Source organism: Orcinus orca, chromosome 5 (assembly GCF_937001465.1).
Source record: "Orcinus orca chromosome 5, mOrcOrc1.1, whole genome shotgun sequence".
Classification (NCBI taxonomy): Eukaryota; Metazoa; Chordata; class Mammalia; order Artiodactyla; family Delphinidae; genus Orcinus; species Orcinus orca.
The window spans coordinates 32,550,855-32,572,467 of record NC_064563.1 but is presented as its reverse complement, the minus strand read 5'-3'; the positions used below and the strand labels follow the sequence as shown (position 1 = coordinate 32,572,467).

Here is a 21,613-nt window from a genome sequence, read left to right as displayed (position 1 = left end):
ACAGGCTCTAGGTGCGTGGGCTTCAGCAGTTGTGGCTCACAGGCTCTAGAGTGCAGGCTCAGTAATTTTGGCTCAGGGGCTTAGTTGCTCTGCAGCATGTGAGATCTTCCCAGAACAGGGATCAAACCCGTGTCCCCTGTATTGGCAGGTGGATTCTTAACCACTGTGCCACCAGGGAAGTCCCTTTCTATATATTTTGGATGTTAACCCCTTATCAGATATATGATTTGCAAATATTTTCTCTCATTTGGTTGGTTGCCTTTTCATTTTGTTGATTGTTTCTTTTTCTGTGCAGAAGCTTTTTAGTCTGATGTAGCCCCACCTCTTTATTTTGCTTTAGTTGCCTTTGTATTTGGTGTCAAATCCAAAAAATCATTGCCAAGACCAAAGTCAAGGAGCTTACTGCCTATGTTTTCTTTTAGAAGTATTGTGGTTTCAGTTCTTACAGTGAAATCTTTAATCCTTTTTGAGTTAATTTTTGTGTGTGGTGTAAGGTAGTGGTCTAGTATCATTCTTTTGCATGTGGATATACAGTTTTCCCAACACTGTTTATTGACGAGACTGTTCTTTCCCCATTGCATATGCTTGGTTCCTTTATTATAAATTAATTGATCACATATGTGGGGTTTATTTGTTGGTTCTTGATTCTGTTCCATTGACCTACACGTTTGTTTTTATGTCAATACTATACTGTTTTGATTGCTATAGCTTTTTTTTTTTTTTTTTTTGCGGTAAGTGGGCCTCTCACTGTTGTGGCCTCTCCCGTTGTGGAGCACAGGCTCCGGACGCACAGGCTCAGCGGCCATGGCTCACGGGCCTAGCTGCTCCGCGGCATGTGGGATCTTCCCGGACCAGGGCACGAACCCGTGTCCCCTGCATCGGCAGGCGGACTCTCAACCACTGCGCCACCAGGGAAGCCCCCTATAGCTTTTTAATAAAGTTCGAAATCAGGAGCACAATGACTCCAGCTTTGCTCTTTTTTCTCAATATTGCTTTGGCTACTGGGGTCTTTTGTGGTTCCATGCAAATTTTAGGATTGTTTGTTCTATTTCTGTGAAAAATGTCATTGGAATTTTGATAGGGATTGTGTTGAATCTATAGACTGCTTTGGGTAGTATGAATATTTTAACAACATTAATTCTTTCAATCTATGAGTGTGGAATATCTTTCCATTAATTTATGTGTTCTTCAGTTTCTTTCATTAATATCTTATCGTTTTCAATGTACAGGTCTTTTACCTCCTTGGTTAAATTTATTCCCAGGTATCTATGTATGTATGTACGTATTTATTTATTGGCTGCAGCACGCAGCATGTGGGATCTTCCCTGACCTGGGATCGAACTCATGCCCCCTGCAGTAGAAGCGCAGAATCTTAAACACTGGACCACCAGGGAAATCCTATTTCCAGGTATTTTACTCTTTTTAATGCAATTGTAAATGGGTTGTTATCTTAATTTTTCTTTCTGATAACTTGTTATTAGTTTAAAGAAATGCAACACATTTTTGCACATTGATTTTGTACCTTGCAACTTTGCTGAATTCATTTATTAGCTCTAATGTTTTTCTGGTTGAGTCTTTAGTGTTTTCCATATATAATATTTTATTTGCAAATAGTGACAGCTTTACTTCCTTTCTAATTTGGATGCCTTTTTTTTTTTTTTTTCTTGCCTAATTGCTCTGGTCCATCTTGCAGACAGTAGATAGTGGGACTTCTCCTCCATAACCACATGAGCCAATTCTCTTTTTTTAAAATTAATTTTATTGAAGTATAGTAGATTTACAATGTCATGTTTAATTTCTGCTGTACACTAAAGTGACTCAGTTATGCATATATGTATTGTTTTTCATATTCTTTTCCATTATGGTTTATCACAGGATATTGAATATATTGATAGTTCCCTGTGCTATACAGCAGGACCTTGTTGTTTATCCATTCTATATATAATAGTTTGCATTTGCTAATCTCAAACTCCCAATCCTTCCCTCCACCACCCATACCCTTGGCAAACACAAGTCTGTTCTCTATATTTGTGAGTCTGTTTTTGTTTCATAGATATGTTCATTTGTGTCATATTCTAGATTCCACATATAAGTGATATCATATGGTATTTGTCTTTCTCTTTCTGAGTTAACATCACTTAGTATGATAATCTCTAGGTCCATCCTTGCTGCTGCAAATTACATTATTTCATTCTTTTTAATGGCTGAGTAATATTCCATTGTGTATATATACACCACATCTTCTTTATCCATTCATCTGTCACGAAACATTTAGGTTGTTTCCATGTCTTGGCTATTGTGAATAGTGCTGCTATGAACATAGGGGTGCATGTATCTTTTCATATTATAGTTTTGTCTGGGTATATGCCCAGGAGTGGGATTGTTGGATCACATGGCAACTCTATTTTTAGTTTTTTGAGGAACCTCCAAACTGTTCTCCATAGTGGCTGCACTAACTCACATTCCCATCGACAGTGTAAGAGGGTTCCTTTTTCTCCACACCCTTTCCAGCATTTGTTATTTGTAGACTTTTAATGACTGGTGTGAGGTGGTACCTCATTGTTGTTTTGAGCCATTCTTATAATAAGCCTCTCTATCTATCTATCATTTATCACCTAAAAGTTCTGTTTCTTTGGAGAACCCTAACCCTGACTAATACAGCAGGAAAGAGGGAAAAAGTGAGCCCAACACAGACATCATGAGAGAAGGGAGAGGAGGGTGTGTTGTGGAGGTCAGGGGATGCTGAAATGTGGTACCAACAGATGGCAAAAACTTCAAAGGGGGACTTCCCTGGTGGTCCAGTGGTTAAGAATCCACCTTCCAATGCAGGGGATGTGGGTTCAATGCCTGGTCAGGGAACAAAGATCCCACATGCCACAGGGCAACTAAGCCCACGCACCACAACTACTGAGAACCCGCGTGCCGCAACTACAGAGCCCATGTCCTCTGGAGCCCATGCGCCACAACTAGAGAGAAGCCTGCATGCTGCAACTAGGACCCGATGCAGCCAAAAAAAAAAAAAAAAACTCAAAGCAAGAGCAGCTCAGCAAGGGTGGAAGGGATGTCTGGAATTGCCTCTGGAAAAAAGGATAGGGCAGTTCTGTTCATTTCTCACAGAGCCCAAGGAGCCAGAAAAGACAAAGATTTTCCAAGATGGTGTGAAAAATGTGTGTGGTCTGGGGAAAACCAGGTTCCACATCTTGATAACAATTTTAACTGGAATTTAAGCCAGGTCTCTTGTAACCCAATCTTAGTAGCCAAAGAAACACAGTTCAGGGGAAATAATGTGAATTTAAAATACTTCTTTTTTTTCCTTCAATTTTTAAAATAAAACACTAAGGGCGAAGTGCATTCATAATGCACAAGAAACATTTAAAAAATCCTCTCTCCCCACGTGGAGGGTAGCTGCTCTCCAAAATTTCCTCCAACATCCTTTACTCCTACCACACAAACCTCACTAAGGTGAGAAGACACCGGTACTGCACTACACCTAATTGACGGAGAGCTCTGGCCCTTATTCTGAAATTAACTGCTGAATTTGCACTGAGGCCACGCCTCTCCCAGGCTGCTGCCATCCAATCAGGGGCAGAAATATTTTGGCTCCAGGACTTAACAGCCTTGCTGAACTTTCCTTAAAACTGCATAGTAGTCTAAAAAGCTCCTAGTCACCCTTCTTCCTTCTCTTTCTCCTTGACGGGGGTTCAGAGTTGGATTGCAACCTGACTGATAGTTCTTCCAGCTTCTCCCAGATTTTGCTCCATTTTCTCTCACAGGTGGTCCCCTAACTGATTTCTTACATGTTTAATGCCCCTCTAGGCAGCTGCTTCTCTGAAGATTCAGACTAACACATTCTCCCAAATATGGCACCTCTTCCAAATTTACTCCTTCCTTCTATTTCACCCATTTTTGCTGACAGTGGTCATTGACAAGAATAGGATGGCCAGATCAGGGTGACTCCTGTCTTGAAGTATAGAAATAACTCAGACATAGGAATTCAATGAAGGGGCACTAGGGACAGGAAAATAGGCCAGAGCATGCAAGGATTCCAAAGGGCAATTGTTGGGTAAATACATTCTCCCTTTTTACTCCTCCTCCCACCCACCCTAGGCTGGGTCTTGCATCTGAAGTAGGAGAAATAACATGATAGATCTTTAGAATTCTGTATTGAGCACCCATGGGTCGGGCACTAGTACAGCAAAAAAGAAGACTGGGAGGAGAAAGAAGGGGAGGGAAAGAGAACTACCTGGAGGGAGCACTTAGGTTCAGTCTAACAGTTGTCTCTGGATCCCTTCTGTGCTGGGCTTTCTGCTAAATGCTGGTTACTCAAAGTTAAATAAGAACAAAATCTTCCTTGCTTCCCGAGGGACCGATAGTTTCCCTAACCCAGGTAGAGGGAGGATCAGTGTAGACTGCCTTGAGGAAATGCCTGAGTAGAGCCTGGAAGGATGAATAGGCATAGGAGAAAACATGCTATTGTCTATTTGCTAGCTCAGTTCAATTCCACAAATACATTCTGAAGGCCTCCTGTGTGTTGAGCCTTGTTCCAGGTGCAAGGGCCACAGTGGTGAGCAAGCTGCCACAGTCCCTGCCCCCTGGCTTGGGAATTTAGTTGGGAAGAGTTCTAAACAATGTTAACACCAGGTGAGATGTGCCACAGGAGAGGCATCTGCAAAGCATCTTAGGACAAAGGAGTTCCAATGCCCCAACCCGAATCAAGTCCCAATGCTGAATATGGCAAAATTCTTCACACTAAAACTACATCCCTGCTTTTCAGGCTCATGTACCACCATTATCCCAAAAGTTGGGGACTCAACCATGTGTGTGAATCTGAACAGGCCATTATTCCTGGCATGCAGCTACCTTCTCAGAGATAACTCTCCTTTACACACCCAGCCTTGCCTAAATTCTCCACTGTGCTACGAGGCTGGTCCTTTGTCTACCTCTCTAGATTGGAAAGGTCCTTAACGCAGGGACCCAGATGCAGGGCCAAGAGCATCTACTATGGAGTCAGAGAGATGCAGGTGGGCTTTGTCCAGCCACATGTCTTCAAGCCTTAGACCCTCAGCCTCACTGCATATGTAGGTGAACAATTCCTACTCCAGGAAAGTAATAAGTACTAGTGGTTAGTTCTTGGCACATAGCAGCTGCTCAAAAATGTTTGCTAAATTGAGTTCTATTAACGTTGAAGTCTCAGGCCAGAGTTTGGACTTTACGAAGGCCCTGGCTGTGAGCTGGAGCTCGGCGGGGTTAATGATCAACTTTAGCAGTTTTCTGTGGCTAAGAATGTGAAATATACACCTTGTTCTTTGCTTTAAAGAGCTGACTATTAGCTGGGGAAACAGATGGACAAGCTCCCAACAGTTCAGTTCTAAATCCCTAGAGCAGTGGTTCTCAAACTCGAGCAAGCATCAAAATCACCTACAGGCCATCTGTTGAGACAGATTGCTGGCAACATCCCCAGAATTTCTGATTCAGTAGGTCTTGGATGGAGCCTGAGAATTTGAAAATTTGCATTTCCAGCTCGCTTTCAGGTGATGCTGAAGCCTGGTGCTCAGTAAGTGGTACATAATACGTCTGTGTTTGAATCCTGGTTCCACTACATCTCTAGTCTTGGCTGATCAAATCACTCTACCTCTCTGTGCTTCATTTGCTACATCTTTGAAATCAGGATAGTAAGCTAATGCAGGTAAATGCTTAAAGCAACACTTGGTACAGTGTTCAACAAACGCTGGTTAACTTTACTTTCTAAAGAAAGTGAGAGGACAAAACCAGGGGTCTAGATAGCCAGAGAAAAGCAAGGGCTAAGTCGCTCTTCTGTGCAGCCTGGCGGGCACAACATCGGTTGACCACACGACTCAGGGTGACGCCCTAGCGCAGCCTCGGGTCTCGAGCTCTCCTGCCTTTCTGCTAAACGCGCTCCGCATTCCAGCCCACAGGCTCCCTACATGCCGCCGACGCTGCGCAGGCGCAGACCCCGCGGTGTGCACACGACGCACATGCGCACTCAGAGGCGCTGGTAAAGCAAAAATGGCGGCGGCGGCGGCTATGCGCGTGGCGGCACCCGGAATCAGGCTCAGTGCTGTAGTGAGAAGTCTCCGGGCCGCGGTGCGCAGCGTGTGCACCCAGCCTGTCTCTGTTAATGAGCGCATCGAGAACAAGCGTCAAGCCGCACTACTGGGAGGAGGGCAGCACCGCATCGACGCGCAGCATAGGCGAGTGAGTCCTAAAGGGGCCCCGGCCAGCCCGCTTCCGGCGGTCGCGACCTATCACAGCGTGAGCGGCTCGCGGCGTACGGGGCCTCCCAGCCAATCCGCGCGATGCCGCGAGGGGCGGGGCGGAGACGAGGATGTTCACCTTGTGAACGTGTTGCCTTTCTCTGGGGCAGGTAAAATCAGGACAAGCACCGTTGTGCTTTGTCACTGTCTGCTTTCCCTTTGGAATTTTAGACGGGTCTGGCTGGGCTCCAGCGGCTTACCAGTTAATAGCTATGAACTTTTGGACAAGTTACCCCTTTGGAGTCAATTTATTCTAAATAGAAGATGGTAATAATTCTCCCCTTGTAATGTTACTGGAATAAGATAGTGAAGCAATGATAGGCACTTAATTAAAAAAAAAAACCTTGTTCTTCTCATGCCCCATGAAAGAGTGGTGGTAGGTTCTTGCTCCATTATGGAAGCAGGAAAATCAAGGCGTTTGGCAGGGGAAGTTACATGGGCAAACTCACATTCACCTGGGGTGGCTGTGTGGTGTGCGCAGGGAACTTGTGGAAACTCTGCCCCCCGAATGCCAGCCGAACCTCCTTTAGGATATCAGCGTGCTTGCTGGGTAGGAAAGACACCTTCGGAAGCAGGTGTTTTTTCCTGGGGTTGCTCAGGTTACTCTGAGAGTTTGGCTGGAGTGAGCAGCTGAGGCACTGCGACCCACTGCCCGGGGTACTGCGAGGCCCAGATCGGTGACTTGGGACTTGAAACGAGGCTCGCTCAGTGTGTCCCGGACACGTGTGAGTCTGGCCTGATGTGCTGGATGGGTTAAATAACCAACCTGGAAGATGCAAAAGTGAAATTTTTAGAGGTGAAGGATACTGAAGCATAAATTTACAGACGTGGGGGTAGTGGGGTCTTTAGTGAGGACATTTGCACTGGTCCTTTATTAACTCTGATTTGAGTGTTAATGTAGATGTTGTAAATGCCCATTTGACAAGAGCCTGAGTGTGACAGTTCCTTTTTGCCATTTGGGAGTGAGATGTAAATTTGGTTGAGAGTGTGTGGTGCCCGGAGTGCTTTTCCTCCCTCCCCTGAGGTCCCTGGGTGGCAGTGTCTGGATTGAGGGAGCTTTATTATTATTATTTTTTGGCTGCATTGAGCGGCATGCGGGATCTTAGTTTCCCAACCAGGAATCGAACGGGTGCCCCCTGCAGTGGAAGCGGGGATTCTTAACCACTAGACCTTCAGGGAAGTTCTGTGAGGAAACTTTAGATTATCCTCTGGAAAGGCCTGTCAGTGCTCCCTGCACTCTTTCTGTTGGGGCCCATGGCTCAATCCCTCCCTGGAAGATCATCCCACCCATTTCCAGGCGGATCTTACTGGATTTAGATGCAGCCTCCAGAAACTGTTTTTCTTTTGCCAAGGCTGACTTAGTCAGGAGGCTTACTTGGTTTAAATCTCCTACCCCATACCCTTTTACACAATTTTTGGACTACTTCCACAGGATAGATTCCCAGAAATGGAATTACTGGGTCAAAAGATACAAACATTTTTAACACTGATATATATTGCCAAATTGCTTTCTTTCTTTTTTTTTTTTTTTTTTGCGGTACGCGGGCTTCTCACTGTTGTGGCCTCTCCCGTTGCGGAGCACAGGCTCCGGACGCGCAGGCTCAGCGGCCATGGCTCACGGGCCCAGCCGCTCCGCGGCATGTGGGATCTTCCCAAACCGGGACACGAACCCACGTCTCTTGCATCGGCAGGCAGACTCTCAACCACTGCGCCACCAGGGAAGTCCACCAAATTGCTTTCTTGGAAACTTATTTTATTTTACACAGTAGTGTAGAGGATTACCTTTCTGTTTTAATACCACCTCACTGGCTTTGGCTTCCTTCTTAAGGGGAAAATATAGCTAGTTAGAGGTTTTTTTTTTTTTTTTTTTTTTAACAGGGGTCGGGGATAGACAATGGGCCCCGTTATTGGTCTTGGTCTAAGGGCTTGGGAGCCCAAACAATGGAGGCTCTTGACAGGTTGAGGTCTCCAACGTCACCCTCTCCAAGAACCATTTTTTAACTCCTCTCAAGTGAGCTCTTTAGCACTCTCTGTCCCACTCTTTTTCTACTAAGCCACTCTCTGCTGTGGGGTTGTCTGTGTATCACAGTCACTGTCAGGGGTAGGGTCCCTAAGCAGGGCCCCCAATGTAGGAGAGGACCCTGGAGGAGGCAGGAGAAGTGTCCTTGGGGCTGGACCCTAGTGAGGTGAGCTTCTGTGGGGCTTCTTAGAAGAAGCTTGTGAACCTAGGAGTGTAGCCTCAGACCCTTCGTGAAGCCTGCTTTAGTTTTCTATCTCCTGCTTCTCCGTTCTCCTTTTTACTGCTCCTTGGGTCTCCAGTAAATGTTTGTAGAACTCGTTATCTTGTTCCAGGGTCAGGCTCTCCTTACCCCCACTTCTCCTCTCTGCCTTTCCCTCCTACTCCCTTAATTTGCTTCCACAGTTAGTGGCTCCTGGAACAGCCGGTCTGCCCTGATTTCCTTACTGGCTGAATTCTACTGATAACACCTTTCTCTTGGGCAGGTTTATGGAATAGAGGCTTTCACATAGGGTGAAGGCAAAAGCTAGCCCTCCTGGCCCTCCCATGAGCACTCCTTGCTTACTGACTTTTGTCTATGATGACATCACTGAGCGATTTTTGTTGCATTTTAGGGAAAGCTAACGGCCAGAGAGCGGATCAGTCTCTTGCTGGACCCTGGCAGTTTTGTTGAGAGCGACATGTTTGTGGAACACAGATGTGCAGATTTTGGAATGGCTGCTGATAAGAATAAGGTATCTGTTCACAGTGGTGGTGCAGGCCTCCAGGTTTCACTTACCAGCTGTGGCCCTGCTGTTCGACACACTAGATTAATGAAGTCCTTTCAGGATTCAGGATGCATTGAAACATTTTCAAGTGTGGGGCCCTGGAATTGCAGAAGTGCCTCTTGAGAAGCACTGCTGGGGCCTCCAGGTTCCCCACTCACCTTTGTCTACAGATGAAGGAATGTGGGTGCACTACTCATACCTTGTGCAGGGTGACTCTGGCCCAGCTCCTAAGGCTCTGGTGTGGGTTCACAGGTCTTGCTGGTATAGGATGACAAACTTAGAAGGAGAGTTGGGAATTTTTTTGAATTGTGTTCTGGTCTGCCTAGGCACCAGGAACCCCTAAAGGCTAACCAGTCACCTCTTTTGACATACTTTAAGTTTATGCCTTGGAGTTTTGGAGGTCAGAGTTACCAACACTTGTTCCTTCAGTTGGGTGTTCTCCATGGTGCACAGAGTTCTTTGGACTCTCTTTTGGTCCATTTATTTTCAAGACTATGATCAAAGATTTGTAACCTTGGCACTAAACTTGCTGGCTCCATTTGAGCCATTATGGGCCACACAGTGACTATCAGAATTCCAAGCAAAATGATAGGTTTGCCTTTTTAAGGTTTGGGGGTGGGATGTGTGGCTCTGTAGAAGTTGCCATGTTTTGTTATATATTCTCCTTCCTGCTGTGAGGGTTCAGTAGTGGCATCCCTAGGGGGTCCCCTGATTATTCTGCTGAGGCCCACTGAGGCCCAAGACTACAGTGTTCTGTTGATGAAACAGTAGCCCAGTGCTTGCTGTTGCAGAACTGAGGGGGGAAGCGGGGATTCCTTCATGTTCTTTATTCATATTGAATTTTAAGGAATTTGGGGTGTGGTTTTTTTAGGGGGAGTCTTTCCTTGGGGCATAACTGGGAAATTAATTAAGAGAAGTATTTGGTTTTTTTAACTTTCATTTTTCTATTTTTCTGGTAGTTTCCTGGAGACAGTGTGGTCACTGGACGGGGCCGAATCAATGGAAGATTGGTTTATGTCTTCAGTCAGGTATTTCATACTCTAATTGGCTGAGGTTTCCTTGAGGGCAGAGCCAGGAACAAAATATGGGAGAAGAAAACAGTCCTGGGGAATGAAAACTTGCCTGTAGTTGGGGCAGGTGAAGGAATTACTTTGTTTCTTAGTGCATATGTCCAGAGTATTACACTATTATAATGTAATAGGGTGTTTTTAATTAGGGAGAAAGACTCCCTAGTCGGTGTGGGGGAGGATCACAGGGCAGTAGTCATCTAAGAAGTCCCAGGAACCAGGAGTTTATCCAAGTGAGTGAGAGTCCTCTTGGCAGGTTGGGTGCGTGCTGGGAGGGCAGCTGTGTCCTGGGCAGATTGTGTGGACCTGAGGGAGTGCAACGGATGCAGCTTGGGCAGAGGGGATTTGACTCTCAGAGCCACAGGCCCCTTGAGTTTTAGGCTTTCGTGAAAGAGTTCAAACAGTTTTTGTTAGGCTGCATCAAGACATACAGTTTCTTCACACGGACACCATAGGAGAATGTAGTAGGCAGAATAATGGCCTGCAAATATATCCAAATCCTAATCCCTGAAACCCGTGAATATGTAATTTTACCTGACAAAGGGGAATTAAGCTTGCAGATGGAATTAATGTTACTAATCAGTTGACCTTAAAATAGAATAGCTTGGGTTATCCAGGTGGGCCCAGTGTAATCACAAGGGCCCTTAAAAGTGGGAGAGAGGCAGAAGGGGAGGTCAGAGTAATGCTATGTGAGAAGGACTTGGTCTGCCTGTTTCTGGCTTAGAAGAGGGAGGAAGGGGGTCATGAGGTGAGGAATGTAAATAGATGGTCTCTAGAAGCTGGAAAAGATAAGACAACAGATTCTCCTCTGGAGCCTCCAGAAAGGAGCATAGCCCTGCTAACCTTGATTTTAGCTCACTGAGACCCATGTAGGACTTCTAAATTACAGAACTGTAAGATAATGAATGTGTGTTGTTTCAAGCTGCTGAATTTGTGGTAATTTGTTATAGCAGCAGTAGAAAACTAACACAAAGAACATGTTGTATCCTATTTTTTGTTTCATTTTTTTTCTCCACTAAGAGACAGAAATATGTATATAATTCTAAATATTTAGTTTCTTTTTACAGATCTTAAAGGTATAGAGCTTATTTAGGAACCTAGAATGTTTTCCAGGTTTGAGAGTAAAATAATTATACTTGATTATTTTAAGAGTTATTTAGACAGTACTCATTTGCTAATAGAATTACTTTTAAAATATTTAAAAACTGTGTTATAAATGTGTCTGCCAAGTGCCTAACTAGAAGGGATCATCTCTCTTTTTTGTAATTTACGAGAGCTAGGCAAAGAATTGTATAGAAGGAACCATTAGTAAGATAGCTAGAACAAAGAAGGCTATTGTGCTTTCTGGGCACAATGTTCCCTTAACTATTAAGGAGATAACAAAAATTCATTGAATTGATGCTTCGGAGCACCCCTTATGCCCGTGGGTTTGGGTGGGAGTGAGGGGGAGGTGGAGATGACCGAGACAGTTCTTGCCCTGGAGAAGCTAATCATTTTGTAGGTAGAATGGGACAGAACAGGGGTGGCTACAGTTACCGATAGTCGGTGAGAGGTTCTGGGCAAGTGCCATGGGCTCAGGACAAGGGAAGGTCACATCCGGATCCAGGAAAGCTTTAGGGAAAATGGGGCATGTGAAGTAGGCCCTGAAGGATACTGAGGGGGAGGAGTGATGGGTCAGATTTTTTGTAGTGATCTGATCCCCCAAATGTTAATATCTGCAGACACTGTTTTCTGCAGGGAGCTTCTGTTTTTCCAGAGAAGCAGTCGCAGTCTTTTGCGTGATAATTGGCTTTAGATGTGTTCTGGGGGAAGGGGGTGGGGGGAAGGAGGGGCCAGCAGTGGCTCATCATTCACTGTACAGATTAGGCATCTCACCTGTTTTCAGCCTTGCCTTTGCTGCCTTTTGTGCCTGGGGATTGTGACTCCAGAAGCCCTCTGGTTAAGTTTCTTGAGAGAGTAAACCTCCTTTCTCCTCTCCAGGTGAAGAAGAGGCCCTGTGAGGTCTAACTGCTCCCAACACAGACTTCCTGTCAGTCTGCTTTCCACCGCACTTTCTGTGGTTCCTGGGCTGTCCCCTCCTGTGGTTACTCCCTCGGCAGGTGTAAAGGCTTCCATTTGCTCCAAGTCAGATATTCTTGTGCTTTCACTTCCCTCATTTGTTCACTCTCTCTTCTGCTGTTGTTTCCTCTTCCTTTTTTGTCCTCATGGGCTGAATGTGTTTTTAATTCCCTACTATCTTTTTGATGGGGATTTAGGAAGGAGGTCATTCCTACAAGAAGCTTTTTCTATCAGAAGGTAATGAAAATCCAGAAGCAAGAAGAAGCAGTGAGGACTCATTCACTTCTTTCACCTCCTTTATCAAAACAGCAGATATTTCCTAGTAATAGAAATGTCTGTTTGACCTCCATAGAATCTGATTTTTTGGGGTTAATTCTGCCTGAAAAATTTTCCTTCCCTCAGAGCTACAAGTCATTTTTGTATACAAAGACTAGGTCTTTTGCTCTTCACATTACATGAACTCCTTTTACGACATTTTATTCACTATTCATTCTATGGAATACTTTATGTCACACTCTCCCCCTAATCTTTTAAACTTCTGAAAATCCTTTAAAAACTTTTATCTATGAATTTTCCATTTCCTCCTCCTATTGGGTCTTCATCTCTGGCTAGTCACTCCATATTATTTTTTGATTTGTTTTCTTTTTAGGATTTTACAGTTTTTGGAGGCAGCCTGTCGGGAGCACATGCCCAAAAGATCTGCAAAGTAAGTATTTATTTTTTATAAATTTTCTTTTTTTAAAAAAAATTTTATTTTATTTTTGGCTGCGTTGGGTCTCCGTTGCTGTGTGCGGGCTTTCTCTAATTGCGGTGAGCAGGGACTACTCTTCCTTGTGGTGTGCGGGCTTCTCATTGTGGTGGCTTCTCTTGTTGTGGAGCGTGGGCTCTAGGCGCATGGGCTTCAGTAGTTGTGGCACACGGGCTCAGTAGTTGTGGCTCACGGTCTCTAGAGCACAGGCTCAGTAGCTGTGGCACACGGGCTTAGTTGCTCCGCGGCATGTGGGATCTTCCCGGACCAGGGCTCGAACCTGTGTCCCCTGCATTGGCAGGCGGATTCTTAACCACTGCACCACCAGGGAAGCCCCCAAAGTAAGTATTTAATATTGAAAACAAACTCAATACTTTCATCAGTCACGTGGGGTGGGGCAGAGGTGTGCAGGATGTGGTGCTGACCTGAAGGTGCCTTCAGTAAAGGGCAGGAGGTCTTAACATTTTTTGTAGCATGGATCCCTTTGGCAGGCTGGTGAAGCCGGACCTGCATTTTTTATATATTTTTAAAATTTAAAGTCTTTATTGAATTTGTTACAATATTGCTTCTGTTTTATGTTTTGGTTTTTTGGCACGAGACATGTGGGATATCAGCTCCCCGACCAGGGATTGAACCTGCACCCCTTGCATTGGAAGGTGAAGTCTTAACCACTGGACTGCTGGGGAAGTCCCTGGACCCGCATTTTTACACATGCATAAAGTAAAATGTAGGATTACAAGAGGTTGAAAATTAAAAAATCACATTTGTAATATATATGCTTCCTTATTAATGAATTAAATCGAGATTTAGCAGTGGATAAACTGCTATACTTTCAAAGTTGGCATGAGTTGAAAATGATATTTCAAGATATCTGCCAGAAAGTGGGACCCACCAGAAAGTGGGACTTTCCTGGTGGTCCAGAGGTTAAGACTCCACACTTCCATTGCAGGGGGCACGGGTTCGATCCCTGGTTGGGGAACTAAGATCCCACATGCTGTGCGGTGTGGCCAAAAAAAAAAAAAAAAAAGATATTTGCAGCAACTTTAATGTGGCATAAAAAATCTGTGGCTTCTATTAATGACAAAGTCACAGGTATTTCTAATACTGCTGTGGTTAATAAAATGTAAAATTTTCCAAGTTCATGGACTCCTTGAAATCTACTCACAGGCTTCTTACGGTTCTGAGGATCCCAAGTAAAGAACCCATGGTCTAGGTGGAGAATCCAGGTACTAAAAAAGCAGTACAAATGATGGCATTTAAAAAATGCTGCTACAGATGAGATGCTCTGGTGGTGAATAAAAGTGTAGATCATATTTGGGGAGTTTTGGAATAAAGGTAGAGTTGATCTTTAGTAGCTGGGCAGGGCTTCCCTGTGTAATGGAATACCTAGCTTCTCCGTGTGGTCCTGTCATGTGTTACTCCTGAGACCTTGGGCCAATCCCTAAACTTTTAAACCTTCCTAATTTCCTCCACAATTTATTGCCTCTGTTGTGATTACTAAATGAGATAATGGAAGTGAAAGTGCTTTGTAAATTCTCAAGGATTGTTAGAAATGTTGCTCATTAGGCTGTCAACTACTGACCCATGAGGAAAATCTGTCTTATTAGAAGTAAAAGGGCTGGGCCTGGCCTCCAGTTAATAGATGGGTCCACATTTACTTTCACAGAAATACTGCTTTGCCATTCTATCAGTTCAAAATATTATTTTGTTCAGTCCCAGGCTGAAAAAATACTACAGCCTGGGCCTGAGGCTCTAGAAGTGGTTGCCGTGAACAGTCTTCGCCTCTGCAAATGGGAAGTGCTTTGGCTCTTGGCTGCTTGGGGGACTTTAATTAGAGGTTTAAATATCTGATTTTCTGTCTTCCACGAGGTACCCAATCATCAGGTGGAATGGAGCCAGTGTTATGGACTCCTGTTTTGAAAAGTACACTCAGAACATTTTCCAGAAAACCACCATGGTGCTTTGTAAATGCTGTTTTTCATAACAGGGTCAGTTGTCTCACAAAAGATTTTTCTGCTATCTCAGATCATGGACCAAGCCATGACAGTGGGGGCTCCGGTGATTGGACTGAATGACTCTGGGGGAGCACGGATCCAAGAGGGAGTAGAGTCTTTGGCTGGCTACGCAGACATCTTTCTGGTGAGAAACCGTTAATAGAGAATGGAAGAGTACAGGGAGTTCTCTAAGCTGTGTCCTGGTCAGAGCTTCCCTATCTTACCTCATTGTGTCCTGTAGCTCCTTCTTGTGTCATTGGGGTGGCATGAAGGGTGGATGAAAAGCAAGAGAGATGGGGGTTCCTGATTGCCTAGTGGTTAGGACTCTGCTGTGGCCCCAGTTCAATCCCTGGTCGGGGGAACTGATAAGGTGGGGAGGGTTATCTTTCTTTTTCTTTCATAGAGGCCACTGATACTTATAGGGGAAAACAAAATTAAAGATTATTCAGAAGGGAATGTCACTTAAATAATTTTTTTTCAAAAGCAAGGAGTAGGGAATATAAAAGATTAAAATGAACTGACTTGCTAAAAATTAGGAATTTTATTATTTTAACTTTATTTTATATCAGAGTATAGTTGAACAACGTTATGTTAGTTTCAGGTGCACAGCAAAGTGATTCAGTTATACATATACATGTATCTATAGAATTAACAGTTTTTAAAAAAAGCAGTGTGTTTTTTTTTTTTTTTTTTTTGCGGTATGCGGGCCTCTCACTGCTTTGGCCTCTCCAGTTGCGGAGCACAGGCTCCGGACGCGCAGGCTCAGCGGCCATGGCTCACGGGCCCAGCCGCTTGGCGGCATGTGGGATCTTCCCGGACCGGGGCACGAACCCGTGTCCCCTGCATCGGCAGGTGGACTCTCAACCACTGTGCCGCCAGGGAAGCCCCTGTGGTTTTTTTTTTTTGGTTAAGACATTACAAGATCATTATACAAAGTTCAAGCTGTAGTACAAAGAAGAAAGAAATCTCACCATCACCCAAGATCCCACCATTCCAAAGCATTTGGTGAACATCATTTCAGATATCTGCTTTCTTACAAACCAAAAGAGAAAGAAATGAAAAGAAACACAAAAATTAAATACATTATTTGAAGTAGGAAGTGCATTGTGAGAGTATAGTAAGGGAGGTTGGGGTGAGGGAGAGATACTGCCAGATGTAAACTTGAGAGAAGGGACAGATCAGCATTTCCAGGGAGGGGAGGAAAGAAAGGACAGAGACAGGCAGACATTGTTTCTAATCAGGCCAGCTGTTCTTGTCATCCCCTGGCCTGCAGGCTTATGAAGGTTTTTATTCCCTGCCACTGCCCTTTGTGTTCAGTCAGAAAAATGTGTGTTTACTTTGTGTACGATACTCTGGTAGTTGTGGGAGCACTTGTGTACGTTGAGAAACCACTTTGTAGATCTTAAACCTACTTTTTAATCTTTAAACTTGAGCTCTAGGGGTAGCACACTGGGGAGTAAAGGCACTCCTTTATGTCTTTTACCCACATTCACCAGTTGTTTACATTTTGCCTGTTTGCTCTATCATTTTCTCTCCGTATGCACATATTTGCACGTTATATTTTTCTGAAACATTTGAGAGTAAATTGGAGATTGTGCCTCCCTTATCTCTTAAATCCTTCATTGTATATTTTCTAAGAACAATTTTATATAAACAGAGTACAGTAATTGGGAAACTTAATATTGATTCATCAGTATTATTCTTATTCATATTTCATCAAATGATCCTAATAACGGCCTTTATAGTTATCCCCCCCCAATCCAGGATTAAGTACTGCCTTTAGTTGTCATATAACTTTAATCTCCTTCAATCTGGAGCATTTCCTCAATTTCTCTTTGTTTTCTATGACTTTTGATATTTTTTTAAAACAGCTTTATTGCGGTATAATTTACGAAGCATAAAATCCATCCATTATAAGCATACATTTCAACGATTTTTAAGAAACTTGTGCAGCCATCACCACAGTCTACAATTTAGAATCTTTCCCTCCGAAAAGATCCTTCCTGCCTGTTTTCAGTCAATTCCTACCCAGCCTTAGGTAGCCACTGATCAGCTTTCTGCCTCTACAGTTTTTTCATCTCTCTTCACTTAAAATAATGTTTTTGAGGTTCATTCATATTGTACTGTGTATCAGTGATTTGTTTTTATTGCTGAATAATAGTATATAGATATACCATATTTTGTTTATCCATCCACTAGTTGATGGACATTTGGGTAGTTTTTACATTTTGAATATCATAAATAATGCTGCTATGGACATTTGTATATAGCTCATCGTGTGGACATATGTTTTCATAACCCTTGAGTAGATTCCTAAGAGTGAAATTGTTGGATCAAGTTATCGAACCCAAGTTCTTGTGCCCAATGCACAGTGAAGCCAAACAAACGGGAATGTCGGAGATTGGAGCGGGGAAAAGTTTATTGTAGGGCCAAGCAAAGACCTGAACTCCTCCATGGGTTTCAGGGAAGAGTTTTTAAGGGGAAGGTGAGGGAGGGTAGTAGGAGGGTGTGTGTGTCTGATTGGTTGGTGGTGAGGTAGCAGGGTGGTGTTTCAGGAATCTCAGTCATCAGCCTTCTGGTTCCAACCAGTCTGGGGTCCACATGCCTGTGCTCAGGGGGCCTGAGTTCCTGTAGAAGAACTCAGAGATATGTATCGAATTGTTATGCACATCCTCTGAGGAGGAACCAGGCCCAGGCCCCATGCCGCACTATTATTTCTTTCTGCATTCCCTCAATCCCCTAATTAATAACTATTTGAGTCTGCCCTTTGGAACTTAGGGAAGGTCTAGGAGGCTAAAACCTTTTTCCTACAAACAAGAAATGGGGGACACAGAAAGGCTTTTGTACTTGGGAGGGCCTCACAGGGTCCTTCTCGGCTTCATTATAAGTTTATGTATAACTTTTTAAGAAACTGCCAAATTTTTTCCCAAGGTGACTGTACCCTTTTATATTACCACAAGCAGTGTAATTGGGGGTTTCAGGTTCTCCCCATTCTTGTTGACACGTAGCATCGTCAGTCTTTTCCATTATAGTCATTTCAGTGGTAAGTAGTGGTATCTCTCCGTGGTTTTTTTTTTTTTTTTTTTTTTTTTTGCGGTACGCGGGCCTCTCACTGCTGTGGCCTCTCCCACTGCGGAGCACAGGATCCAGACGCGCAGGCTCAGCGGCCATGGCTCACGGGCCCAGCCGCTCCGCGGCATGTGGGATCTTCCCAGACCAGGGCATGAACCCGTGTCCCCTGCATCAGCAGGCGGACTCCCAACCACTGCGCCACCAGGGAAGCCCTCTCCGTGGTTTTAATTTGCATTTCCCATCTCACTAATCCTGTTGAGTATCTTTTTACGTACATGGTAGTCATTTGTATATCTTCTTTGCTGAATGTTTGTTCAGATCTTTTGCTCATTTTGTAATTGGATTTTGGGTAAGAGTTCTTTATATATTCAGGATACAAGTCCTCTATCAGATATATGATTTTCAAATTTTTTTTACTAGTCTGTGGCTTTTTATTTCTTTTCTTTTTTTTGGTAAATTAATTAATTTATCATTTATATTTGGCTATGTTGGGTCTTCATTGCTGCGTGTGGGCTTTCTCTAGTTTCAGGGAGCGGGGGCTACTCTTCATTGCAGTGCGCAGGCTTCTCATTGCGGTGGCTTCCCTTGTTGCGGAGCATGGACTCTAGGCACGCGGGCTTCAGTAGTTGTGGCCTGTATGCTCAGTAGTTGTAGCTTGCGGGCTCTAGAGCACAGGCTTAGTAGTTGTGGCACACGGGCTTAGTTGCTCCACGGCATGTGGGATCTTCCCGGAGCAGTGCTCGAACCTGTGTCCCCTGCATTGGCAGGCGGATTCTTAACCACTGCCACCAGGGGAGTCCCTGTGGCTTTTTATTTCTTAATGGTGGCGTTTTAAGTGCAAAAGTTTTAAATCTTAAAGTCCAGTTTATCAGTTTTTTTCTTTTGTAGATCATGCTTTTATTCTCATATAAGAACTGTGCTCAATACAAAGTCATGAAGATTTTGTCTAGTGGTTTTGTTACCAACCAGGGTTCTTGGCCTCCTTAATCAATAGAAATTGGTCAGAGGCCAGACAAGAAATTCAGGCAAGGCTTTATTGGGGCCTCTGCTGCAGCAGGAGGGAGCGAGAACAAACAACAGGTTCCCTTGCTTGCTTGCTCACTGAGGAGGGTGCAGGCGAGCTTTTTCATTACATGGGGTGAGGATGGGGGTGTGTCTGGGAGTCGGGCTGGAGGGGTGGCTTAGGTGGTCTGCCCACCCCTTAGGTGGTGTGGTGTGCAGGGGGCATGTGCAGTGCCCTGCTTTAGCTCCGGGCTCTTCAAAAGTGGCAGTTGCGTTTTTTGGTCTCTTTGTATCTCTTGTCCAGAATTTGCCCTGATTGCACCTGCATGCAGTTACTTTTAGTCCCATGTAGTTTTCTTTATTTTGTTGCTCGAGGAGAGGTGTGTCCAGGTGCAAGCACTGCAGCACTGCAGCAAAGGGTCCCAGCTCCCAGCCTGTCTCAGATTTTTTTCATGAGGTTTTATAGGTTTTTGGCCTTCATATTAGGTCTGTGATCCCTTTTGAGTTAATTTTTGAGTATGGTCTGAGGTCAGGGTCCAAATTCATCCTTGTCCCACCACCATTAATTGACATGACTGTTCTTTCCCTACTGAATGGTCCTGGCACTTTGGTGGAAAGAAAATCAATTGACCATAAATATAAGGGTTTATTTCTTGACTCAGTTTTTTTCCATTGATGTATATGCTTAACCTTACATCAGAAGCACACTTTCTCTTCTGATAGTCTTATGATGTGTATGTTGGTACATTTGATTTCCCACAGGTCCCTCAGCCTCTGTTCTTTTTTCCTTTTTTTTTGCTGTTCCTCAGAGTTGTGGACTTAAAAACTGTTTACAAACTAAAAGTTGTGTCAACTTAAAAATAAATGCACAATGTGAGAGTTGTGAGTTAAGTTTTACTTGGGGCAAAATGAGGACTGCAGCTCAGGAGACAGCATCCCAGATAGCTCTGAGAAACTGCTCCAAAGAGGTAGGAGGGAAGGTCTGAATATATGTGATTTTGGTGAAGGGGGAATACATGCAATCAAGCACATATTTCTTGTAGAAGTTTTCTGCTAGTCTCAGGAAAGTTACTGCTAGTCACAAGGAGCAGATGTCACCATGAAGGATTTTAGTGTTTTTCTAGATATGAGGAGATACAAGAATTAGGCTCATAAAATTGGCTCCTGAAAATATCTAACTTTCTGAAGACCTGTTCTGCCTGTTTTTCCCATAGCACAGAGTTCCTAATTTCAGCTTTCTACCCTGAACTCCTTTCGGTGGGGTGTTGAAAGTCAGCAGCTGCAAATGCACAAGACTTAATCCTTGTAGAGGTAGATGGCAAGTGCCAATTGTAGTTGACATTTAAAAAAAAAATTGTTTATTTATTTGGTTGCACCAGGTCTTAGTGGTGGCAGGCAGGCTCCTTAGCTGCGGCTCGCTGGGCTCCTTAGTCGTGGCTTGCGAACTATTAGTTGCGGCATGCATGTGGAACCTAGTTCCCTGACCAGGGATCGAACCCAGGCCCCCTGCATTGGGAGCACAGAGTCTTATCCACGTGCCACCAGGGAAGTCCCTAAACTTAGACATTCTAAATGTACAGTTCAGTTGTATTGAATACGTTCATAATTTTATGCACCTATCACCATTGTCCATCTCCGTAACATTCTTTTTTTTTTTTTTTTTTGCGGTATGCGGGCCTCTCACTGTTGTGGCCTCTACCACTGAGGAGCACAGGCTCCGGACGCGCAGGCTCAGCGGCCATGGCTCACGGGCCCAGCCGCTCCGCGGCATGTGGGATCTTCCTGGACCAGGGCACTAACCTGTGTCCCCTGCATTGGCAGGCAGACTCTCAACCACTGCGCCACCAGGGAAGCCCATCTCCATAACTTTTTAAGTGTCAATTCTTTTTTTTTTTTATGTTTTTTAACATCTTTATTGGAGTATAATTGCTTCATGATGCTGTGCTAGTTTGTGCTGCACAACAAAGTGAATTAGCCATATGCATACATATATCCCCATATCCCCTCCCTCTTGCATTCCCTCCCACCCTCCCTATCCCATCCCTCTAGGTGGTCACAAAGTGCCAAGGTGATCTCCCTGTACTATGCAGCTTCTTCCCACTAGCTAGCTCTTTTACATTTGGTAGTGTATATGTCAATGCTATTCTCTCACTTCATCCCAGCTTACCCTTCCCCCTCCCCGTGTCCTCAGGTCCGTTCTCTACGTCTGCATCTTTATTCCTGTCCTGCCCCTAGGTTCTTCAGAACCATTTTTTTTAGATTCCATATATATGTGTTAGCATATGGTATTTGTTTTTCTCTTTCTGACTTACTTCACTCTGTATGACAGACTACAGGTCCATCCACCTCACTACAAATAACACAGTTTCGTTTCTTTTTATGGCTGAGTAATATTCCATTGTATATATGTGCCACATCTTCTTTATCCATTCATCCATTGATGGACACTTAGGTTGTGTCCATGTCCTGGCTATTGTAAACAGAGCTGCAATGAACATTGTGGTACATGACTCTTTTTGAATTATGGTTTTCTCAGGGTATATGCCCAGTAGTGGGATTGCTGGGTCATATGGTAGTTCTATTTGTAGTTTTTTAAGGAACCTCCATACTGTT

The 21,613-nt window shown here is 44.1% G+C and overlaps 1 protein-coding gene across 1 annotated transcript in view; it reads left to right on the top strand.

Annotated features, from left to right (window-relative positions):
- The first annotated feature begins 5,958 nt into the window (after positions 1-5,958).
- The window catches only part of PCCB (propionyl-CoA carboxylase subunit beta), a 90,581-nt gene continuing 74,926 nt past the window's right edge, over positions 5,959-21,613 (top strand). The window contains exons 1-5 of the mRNA XM_004278939.3: positions 5,959-6,216; positions 8,907-9,026; positions 10,019-10,087; positions 12,834-12,890; positions 14,958-15,071. Of these exons, the coding sequence (XP_004278987.1) occupies positions 6,028-6,216; positions 8,907-9,026; positions 10,019-10,087; positions 12,834-12,890; positions 14,958-15,071 (549 nt within the window). The 5' untranslated portion in view covers positions 5,959-6,027. The remainder of the gene's footprint in view (positions 6,217-8,906; positions 9,027-10,018; positions 10,088-12,833; positions 12,891-14,957; positions 15,072-21,613) is intronic.